Below are 19,364 nucleotides of genomic sequence, written 5' to 3'. Positions count from 1 at the left end.
GGTTAATCCCTGGAGGTATATATATCTGTTACCAGCCTTCCCTTGTCATGCCTGATGAAGCTGCGCATGCGCAGCGAAACGCGTTGCATCTAATAAATCCATTTATTTTACTTGGCTGCCTGATGGTTCCTCTCTGCGCCAGACAAACTCCTGACTCCCTGGTCATTCGGTTTTGATGTATCAAAAGAGGCATGGACTCAAGGGACAGGGACATAATACTCCCCCTTTATAAAGCATTGGTACGGCCTCACCTGGAATATGCTGTTCAGTTTTGGTCGCCTGTACATAAAAGGGACACTGTGGAGCTGGAAAGGGTGCAGAGACGCGCGACAAAACTAATATGGGGCATGGAACATCTTAGCTATGAGGAGCGATTAAAAGAGTTACAATTGTTTAGTCTTGAGAAGAGACGTTTAAGGGGGGATATGATAAATGTATATAAGTATATTAATGGCCCATTCAAAAAATATGGAGAAAAACTGTTCCAGGTTAAACCCCCCCAAAGGACGAGGGGGCACTCCCTCCGTCTGGAGAAGAAAAAGTTTAGTCTCAAGGGGCGACACGCCTTCTTTATCATGAGAACTGTGAACTTATGGAACAGTCTACCTCAGGAACTGGTCACAGCACAAAAAATTAACAGCTTTAAAACAGGATTAGATACATTCCTGGAACAAAATAACATTAATGCTTGTGAAGAAATATAAAATCCCATCCCTTCCCCAATATCGCGCCACACCCCTACCCTTTAATTCCCTGGTTGAACTTGATGGACATATGTCTTTTTTCGACCATACTAACTATGTAACTATGTAACTATATTTAGATCCCCATATTAGGCAGCACATAGATTCCCCCATATAAGGCAGCATATAGATTCCCCCATATTAGGCAGCACATAGTTAGAGCCCCCTTTAGAAATGGACAGATATGTCAGCAGAGAGTACCAGAAAAATTAGGCATGTACACATGGCTCAACAATTTAGTATTGTTGCAGCCGCAGCTGCAGCAGCGCCCAGAAAAATTGCGGCAGCATAAAAAGTGCAGCACCAGAGGCCAGAAAAATTAGGCATGTACACATGGCTGAAAAATAAGAACAAGCGCATATCCAAGAGTCCAGAAGACTCTATAATGCAGGACGGAGAAACAGACAAGAAATTATTTTCTAAATAAAATTTTTCATCAAATAAAGAAACAGAGTTCATCCCTCTCTGTATTTTATTTGTGAAAATTTAAGTTTAAAAATCACACGCAACAAGCGTTCCTTGGTGTAATGGTTAGTACTCTGGAAAATTCAAGTTTAAATTATCAGAAAGTCCAGAAGACTCTATAATGCAGGACGGTGAAAATCACAGAGAAATCCTTTTCCAAATAAATTTTTTCATCAAATCAAGATGAAAGCAGCGGCCAGAAAAATTGCAGCAGCAGAAAAAGTGCAGCACCAGAGGCCAGAAAAATTAGGCATGTACACATGAGTGAAATATAAGAACAAGCGCATATCCAAGAGTCCAGAAGACTCTATAATGCAGGACGGAGAAACAGACAAAGAAATTATTTTCTAAATAAAACTTTTCATCAAATAAAGAAACAGAGTTCTTCCCTCTCTGTACTTTACTTTTGAAAATTTAAACCAAAAGAAAAAGAAACCACTTGAAAACGGACCATGTATAAACTAAAATGAATTTTATTGAGAATAATATAAAGACATATAATGATTACACACACAGCGTGGACAAACAAAAGTGGGAACCAGGGAGCAGGGGGAGATAAAAAGAAGGTAACAATAGTATATATAGTGTCCAAGTGTGCTGAACAATTTAAAGTGCCAGCAGCGTGCCATAAGTAAATAGGACCAATATGTTAAAAACGCACACAAAACGGATCACAGAGAAAACCAGATGTAGTAGTGGCATAAAACAGTAACACTCCCTCCGCTCCCCAGTTACCCACCAGACCTCCAACGCGTTTCACCCAACGGGGCTTTATCCAGGAGTGGTGGGCAACTGGGGTGGGGTACCTTATATGTGCACAGCCGACCAATCACAATGGTTACACAAGAAGAGATGATTACCTGAATGCCAGTATGCACTCCGGCGCCATTACTGTCCTCGACCGCCGCTACACTGCACCACTTCCGGGTATAGTGTTTAGAATGTAAAAAAGAGCTACGGCAAAATGGCCGTCCCTAGACCCTAGAGGCAAAAATGCTTGGGACTACAAAAAAATGGCCGCCGCGCATGAGCAGTTTATGAAGTGCCATGTTAGCACAATAAACATCAGAAATATGGCCGCATACATACAAACAGGTAGGCTACATAAAAATGGAGGTCCTGCATAAGTAAAGTGATGTACTAGATTTCTAAGTTTTATATAGATAATTGTAGCAGCGGTAATTGTAAGGAGGACATAAAGTGCAGAAGTGCATATAATAGGCATAGAATACATACAAAGAAATTACTAATATACATATAAAACCACATAGGAAAAATATAGGAATTTCATGATAACAAATATGTAAGGTAAAATACGGGAATATATTGACAAATAAAAAATGTAATGAATAATAAGGTATAAAATATAAAATATGCAACAAAGAACAAGATATACATATATTAAGAAATATATATGAAAAAATTATTTTATATATATTAATGGGCAGTGAATGTGCTGCAAAATGGATATGCAATACAGTGTAATAAGAAGGGGAGAAAAAACATATATATGTACACGTAAGTATGTAGGTGCAAACACATCACCTACATATATGTAGAAAATCAGTGAAGGTGTTAAAGTGTAAGAACTGTGTGAGCACAAATGCGTGAAAGAATGATAAATTGCGTAGTGCAATTAATAAATAATATAGAAAAATATAAGTAGATGTGTGCTACAAAATTACATATAATGAAAATGTGATGGGATGACACCAATACTTGCAAAAGTGAAGGAAAGGTACAGACCACATGATGGTGCAATTGGTGAAATGAAATAAAGTGAAATACAATTGGAAAAATGTGTGAGTATGCATAAAAACCAGTGTATCACTGAAAAATATATAGAAACTATATCAATTCATAACGCTATAAAAGCCACAATTTAGCAAAAGGAGCACAAAAAATATAAAAAATACAAATAAATATAGATAAATAAATAAAATCCTACGGAAAATTAATCATATACAATTGGATGAAAATATGCTCCTCGCTACGTGTGACGTGCAGTCCCTTTATACGTCCATTAGACATCTGGATGGAATTGAAGCGGTAAGCTTCTTCTTGGCATCTAGCACTCTGCCTAAAAATCTATGCACTTTCTTGGAAGAGGCTCTACTGTTCATACTGTCACACAATTTTTTTTATCTTCAGGGAGACCCTCTACCTGCAGCTCCAGGGAACGGCAATGGGGGCGTCTTGTGCGCCCTCATATGCCAATCTTTTCCTGGGGCTGTGAGAAGGTGCAATTTTGGGGGCGCTATATTGACGATATTCTTAACATCTGGCAGGGTACGTCAATAGAATTGGAAAAATTCATTTCACGACTCAACTGCAATTCCATCAATATCAAATTAACACACTCCATTGGTAAGCCCTCCATTGATTTTTTGGACATAAAAATTGATGTGGACGAACAGGTTTTTATTACGACTGACCTCTTTAGGAAGCAAACTGCGGCAAATATGGTCCTTCATGCAACATCAGCACATCCTCGTCACCTGATAAATAACATCCCGGCGGGACAGTACATACGGGCTCGGAGAATATGCTCCAACGATGTCAACTTTGAAAAACAGGCCAAAGATCTACAGGTACGGTTTCAAGAATGGGGGTATAGTGGCCAGTGTCTTAAACGTGCGTATAAGCGTGCAAAAATGTCCTCACGGGACGTTCTCTTACAGGGCAAAAAGAAGAACATAGCGCACCCGGACAATGAGAACATGATTAGACTTATTGTGGACCATCACTCTAGGACATCGGAAGTACATCAATTTTTAGGCAAGTATTGGCCTATATTATTATCTGATCCAATACTTGCGAGTCATCTCCCGGACAAACCTTCGCTGACTTATCGGCGATCAAAAAACCTAAAGGATCTGCTGGTACATAGTTATCACAGGGGGACCACTCCATCTAATGCCTTTGCGTCTAAAGGCCCGAAGTGGGGCACGTACACATGTGGCCATTGTGTTGCTTGTAAAAATATTGTGAAATCTGAGACCTTTGCCAATTTTGACAACAGTAAAGAATATCGGATTACACATCGAATTGATTGTGCCACCAAGGGTGTTGTCTATTTGGCCTCGTGCCCGTGCGGAAAGATTTATGTGGGTTTAACCACACGGGAATTCCGCAGACGGGTCCGTGAACATGTGTTAGACATACTTGCGGCCAAAGATGTTGATGACATAGACACCCTAAAGACCCTACCGAGACACTTTAAGATTGCTCATGGGTGTGATTCCTCTTTGTTACAGGTACGCGCGGCATTGATCGTGTGTATTTTGACACAAGGGGTGGAGACTGGAAAAGGGCTCTAGCCAAAAAAGAAACGATGTGGATTGAGAAGTTGCGAGCAAGGTCTCCATATGGACTAAATGAGTACAACAGTTTTGCCCCTTTCCTGTGATATGGCTTCTTATTGGTCTGCCACCTGGTAAGTATTTTAACAATGCTTCTTTCTGTTATGTTAGCCTCTGGGACCCTTACTTGGCACTTTTATGCGGTTCCATTCTGCTGGGGATTCTGTCTATGTATGACTTTTGTCATGGGTTGATTAACTATTACTAACTTACACTTACGAGGTTGATTTTCCTTGTATTTAACACCTCTTACATGTGTGTGTATGTATGTATATATGTATATGTGTATATATGTATATATACATATGTGTGTGTGTGTATATGTGTATATACATATTTTTTTATATATATATTTTTTTTATATTATTATACACATTCTGAGTTTGGCTTATTTGGTGGGTTGGGCTGTCTTGCCCCTCATTTTATTTTACTCTCATTTTTTAACAGTTCACTTGGGTGGTTTTCATGTCTTCTCACTGCTATATGGTGTGTTTATGCCATACTCACAATTATATGTTTTCTTCATATGGTACGAATTGGTTTTTCCTATTTCTCCTTTCTTCTTTGCTTCTTCTTTGTTTTGCAGGCCGTCTGACCAACAACTATGACACCCCCTCTTGATTACCAAGCATCCCCTTAATATAGGATTTCTTCACAACAACTTCAACACATATATGCTCAGTTGCAATTATATAGGAATTATAATACGGGACAATATGTTAACTGGACCTGGTTGTGTCCATTTGTGGACATAGTATATGTTTAATCTTTATTCTACTTTTTTCACTTACTTTTGCACTGGAGGGCCCCCCATTTTTCTCGCACTTGCACCTTATTTATTTATTTGTTCTTTTCATGTTATTTATTTATCTATATTTATTTGTATTTTTTATATTTTTTGTGCTCCTTTTGCTAAATTGTGGCTTTTATAGCGTTATGAATTGATATAGTTTCTATATATTTTTCAATGATACACTGGTTTTTATGCATACTCACACACTTGTCAAATTTTTCCAATTGTATTTCACTTTATTTCATTTCACCAATTGCACCATCATGTGGTCTGTACCTTTCCTTCACTTTTGCAAGTATTGGTGTCATCCCATCACATTTTCATTATATGTAATTTTGTAGCACGCATCTACTTATATTTTTCTATATTATTTATTAATTGCACTACGCAATTTATCATTCTTTCACGCATTTGTGCTCACACAGTTCTTACACTTTAACACCTTCACTGATTTTCTACATATATGTAGGTGATGTGTTTGCACCTACATACTTACGTGTACATATATATGTTTTTTCTCCCCTTCTTATTACACTGTATTGCATATCCATTTTGCAGCACATTCACTGCCCATTAATATATATAAAATAAATTTTTCATATATATTTCTTAATATATGTATATCTTGTTCTTTGTTGCATATTTTATATTTTATACCTTATTATTCATTACATTTTTTATTTGTCAATATATTCCCGTATTTTACCTTGCATATTTGTTATCATGAAATTCCTATATTTTTCCTATGTGGTTTTATATGTATATTAGTAATTTCTTTGTATGTATTCTATGCCTATTATATGCACTTCTGCACTTTATGTCCTCCTTACAATTACCGCTGCTACAATTATCTATATAAAACTTAGAAATCTAGTACATCACTTTACTTATGCAGGACCTCCATTTTTATGTAGCCTACCTGTTTGTATGTATGCGGCCATATTTCTGATGTTTATTGTGCTAACATGGCACTTCATAAACTGCCCATGCGCGGCGGCCATTTTTTTGTAGTCCCAAGCATTTTTGCCTCTAGGGTCTAGGGACGGCCATTTTGCCGTAGCTCTTTTTTACATTCTAAACACTATACCCGAAAGTGGTGCAGTGTAGCGGCGGTCGAGGACAGTAATGGCGCCGGAGTGCATACTGGCGTTCAGGTAATCATCTCTTCTTGTGTAACCATTGTGATTGGTCGGCTGTGCATATATAAGGTACCCCACCCCAGTTGCCCACCACTCCTGGATAAAGCCCCGTTGGGTGAAACGCGTTGGAGGTCTGGTGGGTAACTGGGGAGCGGAGGGAGTGTTACTGTTTTATGCCACTACTACATCTGGTTTTCTCTGTGATCCGTTTTGTGTGCGTTTTTAACATATTGGTCCTATTTACTTATGGCACGCTGCTGGCACTTTAAATTGTTCAGCACACTTGGACACTATATATACTATTGTTACCTTCTTTTTATCTCCCCCTGCTCCCTGGTTCCCACTTTTGTTTGTCCACGCTGTGTGTGTAATCATTATATGTCTTTATATTATTCTCAATAAAATTCATTTTAGTTTATGCATGGTCCGTTTTCAAGTGGTTTCTTTTTCTTTTGGTTTCATATTTAGAGTGTTTATCACAGGACCCTATACATCTATGAGCATATCTCCTCCCCCTTTTTTGGTTTTTGAAAATGTAAGTTAAAAAATCACATGCAAAAAGCATTCCTTTGTGTAATGGTTAGTACTCTTGAAAATTCAAGTTTAAATTATCATAAAGTCCAGAAGACTCTATAATGCAGGATGGTGAAAAGCACAAAGAAATTCTTTTCAAAAGTGCGCCATGGCCGTGTAGGAATGCCTGAAATGGCCAGACACCTTCCTGGACTGCTTCAGGACATCCTGTAAGCCTGGGTACTTGAGCACAAAGTGTTGTACAATCAGATTACACACATGTGCCATGCACGGCACATGTGTCAACTTGCCCAACCTCAATGCCGCCAACAAATTTGTTCCGTTGTCACAAACCACCTTGCCAATCTCCAGTTGGTGCGGAGTCAGCCACTGGTCCACCTGTGCCTTGAGGGCAGACAGGAGCGCTGGTGCGGTGTGACTCTCCGCTTTGAGGCAAGTCAACCCAAAGATGGCGTGACACTGCCGTATCCGGGATGTGGAATAGCACCTGGGGAGCTGGGGGGGGTGCCGGTGAAGTGGAGCAAGATGCAACAGTGGACTCGGCCGAGGAGGTTATGGAAGAGGAGGAAGTAGGAGGAGTAGAGGAGGTGGCAGCAGGCCTGCCTGCAAGTCATGGCGCTGTCACCAACTCCTCTGCAGAACCACGCATTCCATACTTGGCAGCCGTCACTAGGTTTACCCAATGCGCAGTGTAGGTGATATACCCGCCCTTACCATGCTTTGCAGACCAGGTATCAGTGGTCAGATGGACCCTTGCCCCTACACTGTGTGCCAGACATGCCATAATTGCCTTTTGCACAATGGAGTAAAGGTTGGGGATTGCCTTTTGTGCAAACAAAAATTCGTCCGGGTACTTTCCACTGCAGTGTTCCAATGGCTGCAAATTTTTTAAATGCCTCAGACTCCACCAGCTTGTATGGTAAAAGCTGGCGGGCTAGCAGTTCCGACAAGTCAGCTGTCAGACGCCGGGCTAGGGGGTGACTTTGAGACATTGTCTTCCTGCGCTCAAACATTTCCTTGACAGACACCTGACTGTGGGCAGATGAGCAGGAACTGCTCAAGGCGAGAGACGGAGAGGCGGATGGTTGAGAGGGGGCAAGGAGGGCAGCAGTGGTTGACCTGGCCGAAGATGCTGGACCAGGAGGAGGATGGCGGCTTTGACTTTGTGTGCTGCTTGTACTGACATGTTGATCCCATAGGCGATTGTGATGTGACATCATGTGCCTTCGCAAAGCAGTTGTGCCTAGTAGGGTGTTGGACTTTCCACGACTCAGTTTCTTCTGGCACAGGTTGCAAATGGCCTCCCTGTTGTCAGAGGCAGACACACAAAAAACATGCCACACTGCTGAGCTCTGCGATGACGGCATTCTGGTGGTTGCAACAGCATGCATTGATTGGCGTCCTGTCTGGCTGACCCCGGGTGCCGATGCATGCTGTCTAACTGTGCCACTAGCTCCTTGCGACGACCTCCCCCTGCTTCCAATTCGTCTCCTCCTCCTCTCTGTCTCCCCATCTGAACTTTCCCCCTCTTCTTCTCTTCTAGCGGGCACCCACGTGGCATCCACGGACACATCGTCATTATCAACACCTTCACCGCTATCTGACACCTCAAGAAAGGAAGCAGCATCGGCTACAACATCATCATCACACCGTACGTCTATGTGTGTAATGCTGCCTGACTGAGACATATCCCTGTTTACTACATCCTCTGGCAATAATGGTTGCGTATCACTCATGTCTTCAAACTGATGTGTAAATAACTCCTCTGACGGATCAAGTAAAGCTGCTGTGGTGCTAGTGTTGGTGGTGGCGACAGGCGGGCAAGTGGTAGCATGAGAGGTGCCCGAAGCTAAGCTAGAGGAGGAGAAGGATGTTGCATTAAGGTTCCGAGCGGAAGCTGTAGTAGATTGGGTGTCTTGTGATAGCCAGTCAACTAAGTCCTCAGAACTTTGGGGGCTCAGGATACGTGGTCTCTGAACACTGGCCATTCTAGGGCCAGAGGGAATCCCAGCACCACGACGGCCCCTGCGGGGTAGCCTTCCTCTGCCTGTAATTTTTTTTTTTTAAATTTGCACAACTGTCACACCTAATGTGATTTGCGTTAGGTGACACAATTTGCCCTGCAGACAAAAAAACTGGCAACTGTGATGTGAACTGACAGTGATGACTGGTTTTATTTAACAGCCCAAAAAGATTTTTTTATTTTAATTTGCACAACTGTCACATCTAATGTGATTTGCACTAGAGTGACACAATTTGCCCTGCAGGCAAAAAAACTGGCAACTGTGACGTGAGCTGACAGTGACGACTGGTTTTATTTAACAGCCAAAAAAGATTTTTTTTTTAATTTGCACAACTGTCACACTAAATGTGATTTGCACTAGTGTGACAATGAGCAAAAAAGCTTGCCAGCGGAGTTCCCCTTTTAAGCAGTGGTCCCCAACCAGGGTGCCTCCAGCTGTTGCAAAACACACGGACTGATATATTTCAGCCCTTTGAATACTGTAGTGGTTAGTTGCTTGAAGGAACTTAAGTTTGATTCTGGAGTACCCCTTTTAACCAGCGTTTCCCTCCCAACCAGGGTGCCTCCAGCTGTTGCAAAACACACGGACTGATATCTTTCAGCCCTTTGAATACTGTAGTAGTTAGTTGCTTGAAGGAACTTAAGTTTGACTCTGGAGTACCCCTTTTAACCAGCGGTTCCCTCCCAACCAGGGTGCCTCCAGCTGTTGCAAGACACAGACTGATATCTTTCAGCCCTAAAAAGGGCTTTTTTGGGTGCTGTCTTTAAAGCAGATGTTACACTAGTGCTTTAGAAGTAAACTGGACCCTGAATACACCACCTAGCAGCAACCTAGCTATCGCTTTCCCTTTACAGCAGGAGCAGCTTCTCTGACCCTCCACTTCCTAAGCCTGCAGCATGCTGAATGAGGGTAAAATGGCGTCCGTGCAAGAGGTAGGAGGGTCTGGAAGGGAGGGACTGCTGCTGATTGGCTGTGATGTGTCTGCTGACTCTGACTGACAGGGTCAAAATTTACTGCAATGTTAAAGTATAGGGGGTGGATTGAACTTCACATATGTTCGCTCGGCTATGTGTACGCGAGCATGCTAAATTCGCGACATCTCTATTTAACAGGAACAAAATGGTACACCATTTAGATGTACATAATTGCACTTATGAGGGGAGGACAATGTGCTCCAGTACGCTTAAAACAGTATTTGTCTACAACACCAGCAGATGTGTACTTTTGGCTAGCCTTTCACAATATCTAGGCCCTTAAAACTTTAACAGGAACAAAATGGTACACCACTTAGATGTAAGCACAGGTTTCACTTAATAGAGGACAACACGCTTTTATTGCTCTGCTTAACCTAACTGGCTGGCTACTATAAGCTTTTCAGTTGTTGCACACACCAGTGCTGCAGCACACAGTTGCTGTGTACTACACCCAAAATTGGACTTTCTCTCTCAATCTCACTCCCTTCCCTATCAGTGCTTCTAGGCTGGATTTGGGCTTGAGGTGAATCGCTGCTGTAAAAAAGCTTTTCAGTGCAACACACTGCTCTCTGTCCCTCTTTCTCTCTACAATAGAACACTGATGGGACTGGGAATTGCTGCTGTAAAAATGCATTTCTTTGCAACACACACTGTTGATTATCCCTCTCTCTCTGTCATAGAATGCTGATGTGACTGGCCGCAAGATGGCTGCCGATTATATAGGGCTGTGACATCACAGGGGTGGCTGACTGCTGATAGGCTGCATTCTGTATGTGATTCAGGGTTATCCTGCTGACCCTTGTTCCCACCTTCCCAGGATTCCTTGCCCCATGTCCTCACATGTGGATCCGCCATTTTAGATGCGGGCCCCTGGAGCCTGGACCGCACTAAATGGCGTTTAATGAAGCGATTCAAGTGATTGAATCGCAGCGATATTCACATTTGTTGCGAATCAAATTTTTCCTGAAATTCGTAACGAATTCGGATTTGTCAGATTCGTTCATCCCTATCTGTGACATTAGTATTTTTATAAGTACAATATGTGTCAGAGTTATATTTAGCAGGCACAGTATCTGGCTGGCAGAGTTGTATTAATTATTTTTGCAACCGCTGTAGAGCCTCTTGAAATGAGGTGATCAGTCAGGGTCCCAGTATTTGGACCCCCACCAAAAAAAGGGCTGCTAATTCTAAAATGCCTAGGCCTATTTTTGGTCCCAGTTTGGCCCTACTAAAAGCCCTTGGTTGTAAGGATTAAAACAGTAAAGCATATAGTCGGGTAAAGATTAGAGAAGAATGCAGTAGTGGGGAGTGACATAATGTTGAGAAAGGCTGGTATGCCAAAGTATAAATCTCTTTATGTAGAAAGTTGGAAGAGGTTCCATAGGGAACACAGAGGCTGGATGCATGATAAAGGAAATCCTAGAACAGTCTAGTATGTGGGAGAAAGAGAGAAAGCGAGATAATGTATAAATGTTCTGACGATGGAGTGAAAACCTCCTTTGCTGAAGGTGTGGAGTCAGAACTACAATTTCAAAATTTCATAAGCCAAAGGGGATAATGCCCTATCAGGGAGCTGGATGAGCTAGAGGGAGTGGGAGATGTGAGCGGACCCCCAACTTGCTGGGTTTGTTGCAAAACTGGACATTTGTGCAGGGACTGAAAGAACCTCTGCCTCCTCTGGATCACTCTCCAGCCCTCAATAGGACCTTGGAAACCCAATAGCAAATGTGCATCAAATTGTGGTTACATCTAATTTAGGTCCAGTCCCCAATGTAAAAACAAATTTACCCGAATAAGGGGGGGGGGGGGGGGGATGTCCAGGACAATGAACACCTTCTGTCATTCTGTCACAAGCACCACCTGATGTGTGGGTGAATGGAAAGGCAGATGCCAGTCTGTTGCTCATACCCCCAGGTAAGGTTAAACTTTTTCCAGGGATTAGGGTTTTGACTCAAGCCCAACCTAAACACATTCATATAGGTTAGGCAACTCTGCATGCAAGGTGCCCTTAGGCTAGGTTCCCACTTGTGTTTTTTTTTTTTTCATTTGCCCCTTCCCCAAAATGTCCGCATCTTCACATTGTACATTTTGTATAATGTGAACAGACCCTTCTGGCACTATCTTGCCAGATAGGGAGACTCCAGCTGTTGTTAAACTAAAACTCCCAGCATACCTTTCACAGTAGGCTGTCTGGGCATGCTGGGAGTTGCAGTTTTGCAGCAATTGGAGGCTCCCTGTTTGGGAAGACATTGCATTATGAGCTCTCTCCACAGCGGAGATCACCAAAAAATGTACTAACCATTTTTTGTGTTATTTTTTTTTTTTTCGTTTCAGATCAGTGCATGCAGAGGACTATGGCGGATTCGGTGAACTACGGTGATTAACCAGATTGTTTCTCTTTTAATAAAATGGCTAACGAGGGCTGTGGGGGAGAGTTTTTTTTATAAAATTAATTTTTTTAAAATAAATTTTCAGGCTTAGTAGTGGAAGCCGTCTTATAGACAGAATCCATTTCTAAGTGGGGTTTAGCATTAGCCCCAAAAACAGCTAGCGCTAACCCCCAAATATAACCCCAGTATTCACCACCACAGAGGTACCAGAAAGAGCCGGTACCAACAGGCCCAGAGCATCAAAAATGATGCTCCTGGGCCTAGATGGTAAGAGGTTGGCATTATATGGACTGGGGAGGGTCAGTAACAATGGTCTTCGCCCACCCTGGTAACGTCTGGCTTTTGTTTCTTGGTTGGTATCTGGCTGGAAAAAAAATACAGGGAACCCCATGCTTTTTTTTATTCATGGAAAAAAAAAATAGTATAAGGTCTCCCATATTTCATTCTTAGTCAGATACCAAGCAAGCAGCAAAAGCCTGACGTTACCAGGGTTGGCGAGGACCATTGTTATTGGCCCTCCCCAACTAAGATAATGCCAGCCTGTTACCGCCTAGGCCAGAAGGGTCTGTACAGATTATAAAAAACATACAATGTAAACAAAGCCTCACACCACCCTGGCTCCTGTCTGTAGCTCCACCCCCAAATGACATCATTACTAGGGGGCAGTGCTACACTGACCTGACCGGGACAGGAACAAAGTACAGTAAGTGGATCTTTCCTACTGTATACATTATCTACAGCTATCTAAAGATAGCTGTATATCCTATTTACTGCCCAAAGGGCTATAGGAGCAGGGAGATCCGTCAGTATAGCAGCTGGATTCCCAGCTCCTGTATAGTATACAGTAAAACACTATGCATTCCTATATACAATATGGCCCGGGGAGGTGAGTAGTGATGCTATACATCACTCCTCATCTCCTTACACTCTGTGGACCGGGCGCTCTGCATCTGACCGTAAAAAGACAGTAAAAAGACTGCCACAGGGTATAAAATTGGCTGTTTTAAAACACTAGAAAAAAAAACGCCAGAAAAACTGTCAAAACGCAGTAAAAAGCTGTGGCAGTTTTTCTGGTGTTTTATATATTAAAAAACATGAATGAGGCACTTTTTAAACCAACGGCCAAGGGGGGGGGGGGCAATGTGGGTGTGTGTGGCCATGTACAATGTATGAGGCGGAGGCCAGGCTACAGCTTAGTGATACCAACATTTACCAGAGACTTCCCAGCAATCGACTAGCAACATTTTCCGGCAAATTGGATTCCATCCTGGTGAAGGCAGTAGAGAGAGGCACCATTATTAAAAAAAGATCTATGAGGGCCTGAGGGTAATGCACCCTAGGGTACCTACATTGTACCTACTACCTAAGGTGCACAAAGATGTTCTATGCCGCCCGCCCCCCCCCCCCCCCCCCGGGTGCACTATAATTTCGGGGACAGGAAGTGTCACTGATGTGGTTTGTCAGTATATTGATTCTTATTTAAAGCCATTGGTGGAGACCATCGTACCTACTTGATCCGACAGATGTTTTGAAATGCCTTGATGGCATGAGATTGGAAGAGGATATGATGCTGATTACGAGTGATGTGGAATCATTATATTCCTCCATTTCCCATGGCGACGGACTGAAAGCATGCAGATTCTTCCTTAGTGGCAGCAATCTTTCCCATGACCTGATAGAATTGATTTTGGAGTTATTGGATTTTGTCCTGCGACACAGTTTTTTTTTTGTGTTTAGGGACAGATCTTATTTGCAGGTGAGTGGGACTGCATATGAAAATTTGTTCATGGGTTATTGGGAGAGATTGATGCTACAGGAGAATGAACATCATTATATACAGTCCGTCGTCATGTGGCATTGATTCAACGACAACATTATTTTCATATGGCAGGGCTCCATTATTACCGTATTTATCGGGGTATACCACGCACCGGCCTATAACACGCACCCTCATTTTACCAAGGATATTTGGGTAAAAAAAGTTTTTTACCCAAATATCCATGATAAAATGAGGGTGCGTGTGTGCGCGTGTATACCCCGATACACCCCCAGGAAAGGCAGGGGGAGAGAGGCCGTCGCTGCCCGCTTCTCTCCCCCTGCCTTTCCTGGGGTCTAGAGCGCTGCTGTAGGCCCTTTTCACCCCCTGGTTATCGGCGCCGCTGCCCGTTCTGTCCCCCTAACTATCGGTGCCGATAGCCAGGGGGAGAGAAGGGGCAGCGGCACCCATTGCCGGCGCCGCTGCCCCGTTGCCTCCCCCCATCCCCGGTGGTATAATTACCTGAGTCCGGTCCGCGCTGCTCCAGGCCTCCGTCGTGCGTCCCCAGCGTCGTTGCTATGCACGGCGCGGCGCTCTGACGTCATGCGCCGCGCCGTTCAGCGCATAGCAATGACGCCGGGGACGCACGACGGAGGCCTGGAGCAGCGCGGACCGGACTCAGGTAATTATGCCACCGGGGATGGGGGGAGGCAACGGGGCAGCAGCGCCGGCAATGTGTGCCGCTGCCCCTTCTCTCCCCCTGGCTGTCGGCGCCGCTTCTCTCCCCCTGGCTATCGGCGCCGGCACCGATAGTCAGGGGGACAGAATGGGCAGCGGCGCCGATAACCAGGGGGTGAAAAGGGCCGACAGCAGCGCTCTAGACCCCAGGAAAGGCAGGGGGAGAGAAGCGGGCAGCGATGGCCTCTCTCCCCCTGCCTTTCCTGGGGGTGTATCGGCGTATAACACGCACACAGACTTTAGGCTAAAAAATTTAGCCTAAAAAGTGCGTGTTATACGCCGATAAATACGGTATTTTTTGTAATCAATAGAGCAGCAATTGGGGATGGATCTAGCTCTCAATATAACTTGTTTTGTACTATTTATTGTTATGTAATACATTAGGATGATGTAAAATAAAATATTCATATTCATATACACCAGCAAGGCATGTTATTATAGTTAGGGCTCCCTCTTGTGGTTCATTCATATTATTACATTCCATTTTTTCCTATTTCAACCACCAGGATTAGCTCTGGTGGGTTACTCTATTATCACCTGATTCTAAGTGCCAACTCAATGTGCGCATGCTCCGTCATGTGGGGCGGACATGCGTCATTGTTGTGATTCGTACACGCCTGTGACGCCTCCCGTAAGTCAGGCAGCCTGGGAGAATGGAGCATGCACCGCCATTATGGAGCATAGTATTTAATGCAGCGACCTACACTCGCCCACATCTCCTGACGAAGGAACGAAGCACGCGTCGAGGTGTTAGTTGGGCGCACCGGATACCTCCATCATGTCACAGCCTGGTGAGAATTATTGACATCATCATATATCAACATGCCTTGCTGTTGTTTCTGATATGGGATACTACCATTGTGTATGAGGTGATGTAGGGGTTTTTAAAGTATTCCTGTCGTTCCCTCTCTTGACTTTTTGGGGTTAGTGTATTTTAAGGGTTGGTATTTTTAAAGGAGGGTTGTTTTCTTTGATACATAATAAAGGAATTTTGATACTTAAGAGATGTCCTCGTAGGTTTAAAAAAAAAAAAAAAAACAAGTGGAAACATAGCCTTATAGGGGGAGATTTATCAAAACCTGTCCAGAGGAAACATTGCTCATAGCAACCAATCAGCACGCTTCTTTCATTTTCAACAAGGCCTCTGCAAAATGAAAGAAGCAATCTGATTGGTTGCTATGGGCAACTGGGCAACTTTTCCAGATCCATATGAGGGCTTGTTTTTTGCGTGACCAGTTGCACTTTGTAATGACATCACAAATTTTATCCTAAAATGTATGGCAAACCCCCAAAAATATTTTTTGTGTAAGGAAATTTAAACGAAAATCTTAATTTTGCAAATTTTGGGGGGGGGGGGGGGGGGGGGGGGTTGTTTTCACGCTGTACACATTACAGTTCAAAATTACATGTTTTCTTCATCCTCTGGGTCAACACGATTAAAATAATACCCATGGTTACATACATTTCTATTTTTGTGCTGCTTTTAAAGAATCTCAGTACATTTAGAATTGCCCTAATTTGACGACCTGTAACTTTCTTATTTTTTTCCATATTCAGGGCAAATTTTTTGCGCCATGATCTGTAGTTTGTTTTAGTACCCTGTATGTGACTTTTTGATCGCTTTTTATAAAAAAATTTGCAGTTTGATGTGACAAAAAAGCTGAAATTTTGGAGCTTTTTTTTTTACGTTTAAGCCGTTCGCCATAGGGGATCATTAACATTATATTTTTTTATAGTTCGGCCATTTACACATGCTACGATACCAAATATGTTTATTGTTTATAGCTTTTTTTTTTTTACGCTTTTGTGTATTAATATGGGGAAAAGGGGTAATTTAAAACTTAATTTAAACTATTGGGAGAGGGGCTTTTTCACATTTTTTTAAACTTTTTTTTTACATTTATTTCACACTTTTTTTGTCCCCACAGGGGACTATCTATAGCAATAATTAGATTGCTAATACTGTTCAGTGCTATGCATAGGGCATAGCGCTGATCAGTTTTATCGGCGATCTTCTGCTCTGGTCTGCTGGAAGGCAGATCAGTGCAGAAGACCCCCGGAGACGGACGGAGGCAGATGAGGGGACCTCCATCTGCCATCTTGGCTGATCTGATCTTCGCACCAGAGCTGCGGGCGATCAGATCAGCTATTTTAAGTGCCACACTGCCACAGATGCTGTGATCTGTATTTATCACAGCATCTGAGGGGTTAATGGCAAACATCAGTGCGATCGCTGATGTCTGCCATTACTGGCGGGTAAATGCACGGCGCTGTGCCATATTATTTCTGTTTCACCAAAAGAAATACCACGGGCGCACCATAGAAGCCCTTCAGTGCGAAAGCTCTGCGACCTGCTGTCTACCAACCCCTCAACCCTCCTTTCTCCTCCGGTCTGAGTTCCCATGATGTCCAGCTCCCAGATATCAGCTGTTCTTGCTTCCAGCTGTTGCGCTGCAGTTATCTCTGCACTGTAGTCTGCACAACCAGCAGAAATCTGTCATGGAGTTTCCATTGATTTCAATGGGAGCTTTCAAGAAGGACTTTAAGGCTGGAACTCCACTGAGATTTTTTTTTTGCCAAAACGGCAATAAAAATGCCAATTTTCCCGCACAGCGTTTTTTCAGTGAAAAAACGCTGTGTCCAGATGTTAGCTGCAAGTCAATAGTAAACTGAAAAATGCCAGATTCACTTGGCGTTTTCAGTTTGGCATTTTTTTTTATCCTCTTGGGGTTTTTCAGCAATTTCGGGCTCAGAGGCTGGATTTTCAAAACTCCCAACAAAACCTAGTTTGGCGTTTTTTGCCCTGAAATCGTGGCGTTTTCATCCCATAGAAGTCTATGGGAGAGCAAAAACGCCAAGAAAAACACCATGTTAATTTAAAATTTTGCGTTTTTGTAGGCGGTTTTTATTCTTTTTTGGACTTTAGCGATCCAAAAAAATGATGGGGATACCTTTTTTTATTAAAATTTCGTAGGGTACCATAAAAAAAATAATAAAAAAGATATAGTAGTGATGGAAAAATTTGTATCTAACAAAATGTCTCTTTTTTATTACGAAATGTTTATACATTTTTAAACACGGATCAATTTATGTGGGCGGGTAAAGAACTAAAAATGTAGCCGACAATAATAAAAATGTATTGTGTGTGTGTTTTTCACCTTTTTTTTATTTTTTAGGTAGTACTACTACTCCCAGCATAGAACACACTGTTCCATGATGGGAGTAGTAGTACCTGTACTAATTGACAGATCGCCCGTTGCGATCCTCCTGTATAATGTATAGATGAGGCGGCCGCTCTTCTTTGGTCCCCTGCACTGACGTATACATACACATATTCATATTTCCCATAGAAAGTTGTGATTGGCCAGATGGTTTCAGCCACTCACAGCTCTAGGAATATGTGTATATATGCGGCAGTGCAGGGGACCATAGAAGAGCGGCCGCTGCATCCATACATTATACAGGAGGATCACAGTGGGTGTCAGTAGTGATACCCGCTGTGATCTTTCCATAACTACAAGTATTACTACTCGAGTACACTCTGCTCCATGCTGGGAGCTGTAGTACCTGCATTAATAGACAGATCGCATCATGTGTCAGAAATTACACTCTCTGCGATCTGTCTATTAATGCAGGTACTACAGCTCCCAGCATGGAACAGAGTTTGCTCCATGTTGGGAGTAGTAGTACCTGCAGTAAGGGACAGATCCCAGCGGACCTCCTGACACCCGCTGCGATCCTCCTGATGTGAATGTCGGGATCAGCTGTTCTCAGGGCTACAGAGCCGGGAGAACAACTGATGCTGAGCCATAGGTATACATCGTATATCTACTGCCCAGCAAGAACTTACAGTGCGCCTGCAATGTGTATACAGTATACACATTGCTGGCTCACTTAACCCCTTGCTGAGCTGTGCACTATGCGCAAGCCCAGCAAGGAAAGAGTTAACTTACACTGCTTGACAGTGTATGTTAACCCTTTGGGCGGTATACACTATATACAGCTATCTATAGATAGCTTTATATAGTGTATACAGAAGACGAAGTCCCTCAAGTCCCAGGCAGGTCAGTGTAGCTTTGCCCCCTATGTTCACATTGTTCGTTTTGTATAATGTGAGCAGACCCTTCTGGCAGTGTCTACCCAGACAGGGAGACTCCAGCTGTTGCTAAACTACAACTCCCAGCATGCCCTGACAGCCAAAGGCTGTCTGGGAATGCTGGGAGTTGTAGTTTTGCACCAATTGGTGACTCCCTGTTTGGGTAGACATTGCATTATGGGTGCTCTCCCCAGCGGACAGTGCCAAAAATATCATGACCAATTTTTTGCGTTTTTTTTCTTCTCGTTTCAGATCCGTGTATGAAGAGGATTATGGCGGATTTGATGGATTACGGCGGATTCATTTTTATTTTCTTTTAATAAAATGGTTAACGAGGGCTGTGGGGGAGT

At 43.0% G+C, this 19,364-nt stretch overlaps 2 protein-coding genes and 1 long non-coding RNA gene across 4 annotated transcripts in view; 2 read left to right on the top strand and 1 right to left on the bottom strand.

The window, feature by feature from the left end:
- Positions 1–19,364, bottom strand: part of LOC130282579 (rap1 GTPase-GDP dissociation stimulator 1-A-like) — a 475,415-nt gene that overhangs the window by 280,086 nt on the left and 175,965 nt on the right. The gene's annotated exons all lie outside the window — the stretch shown is intronic.
- On the top strand, positions 3,215–5,373 carry LOC130282580 (uncharacterized). The gene is made up of 2 exons (XM_056530941.1): positions 3,215–4,644; positions 5,157–5,373. The coding sequence occupies exon 1, from the start codon at positions 3,299–3,301 to the stop codon at positions 4,526–4,528; it is 1,230 nt and encodes a 409-aa protein (XP_056386916.1). The 5' UTR covers positions 3,215–3,298; the 3' UTR covers positions 4,529–4,644; positions 5,157–5,373.
- LOC130282584 (uncharacterized) lies at positions 6,347–12,731 on the top strand. Its single transcript, XR_008846460.1, has 3 exons — positions 6,347–6,517; positions 8,580–8,687; positions 12,369–12,731. It is a non-coding gene; the product is annotated as an uncharacterized LOC130282584 (long non-coding RNA).

This window comes from Hyla sarda, chromosome 7 (genome assembly GCF_029499605.1).
Source record: "Hyla sarda isolate aHylSar1 chromosome 7, aHylSar1.hap1, whole genome shotgun sequence".
Lineage (NCBI taxonomy): Eukaryota > Metazoa > Chordata > Amphibia > Anura > Hylidae > Hyla > Hyla sarda.
Note: the sequence above shows the minus strand (reverse complement) of the source record. Positions and strands in the feature narration are given on the sequence as shown.

Coding starts and splice junctions, on each gene's coding strand:
- LOC130282580 (XM_056530941.1), top strand. CDS start 3,299: ATGCACTTTCTTGGAAGAGGCTCTACTGTTCATACTGTCACACAATTT.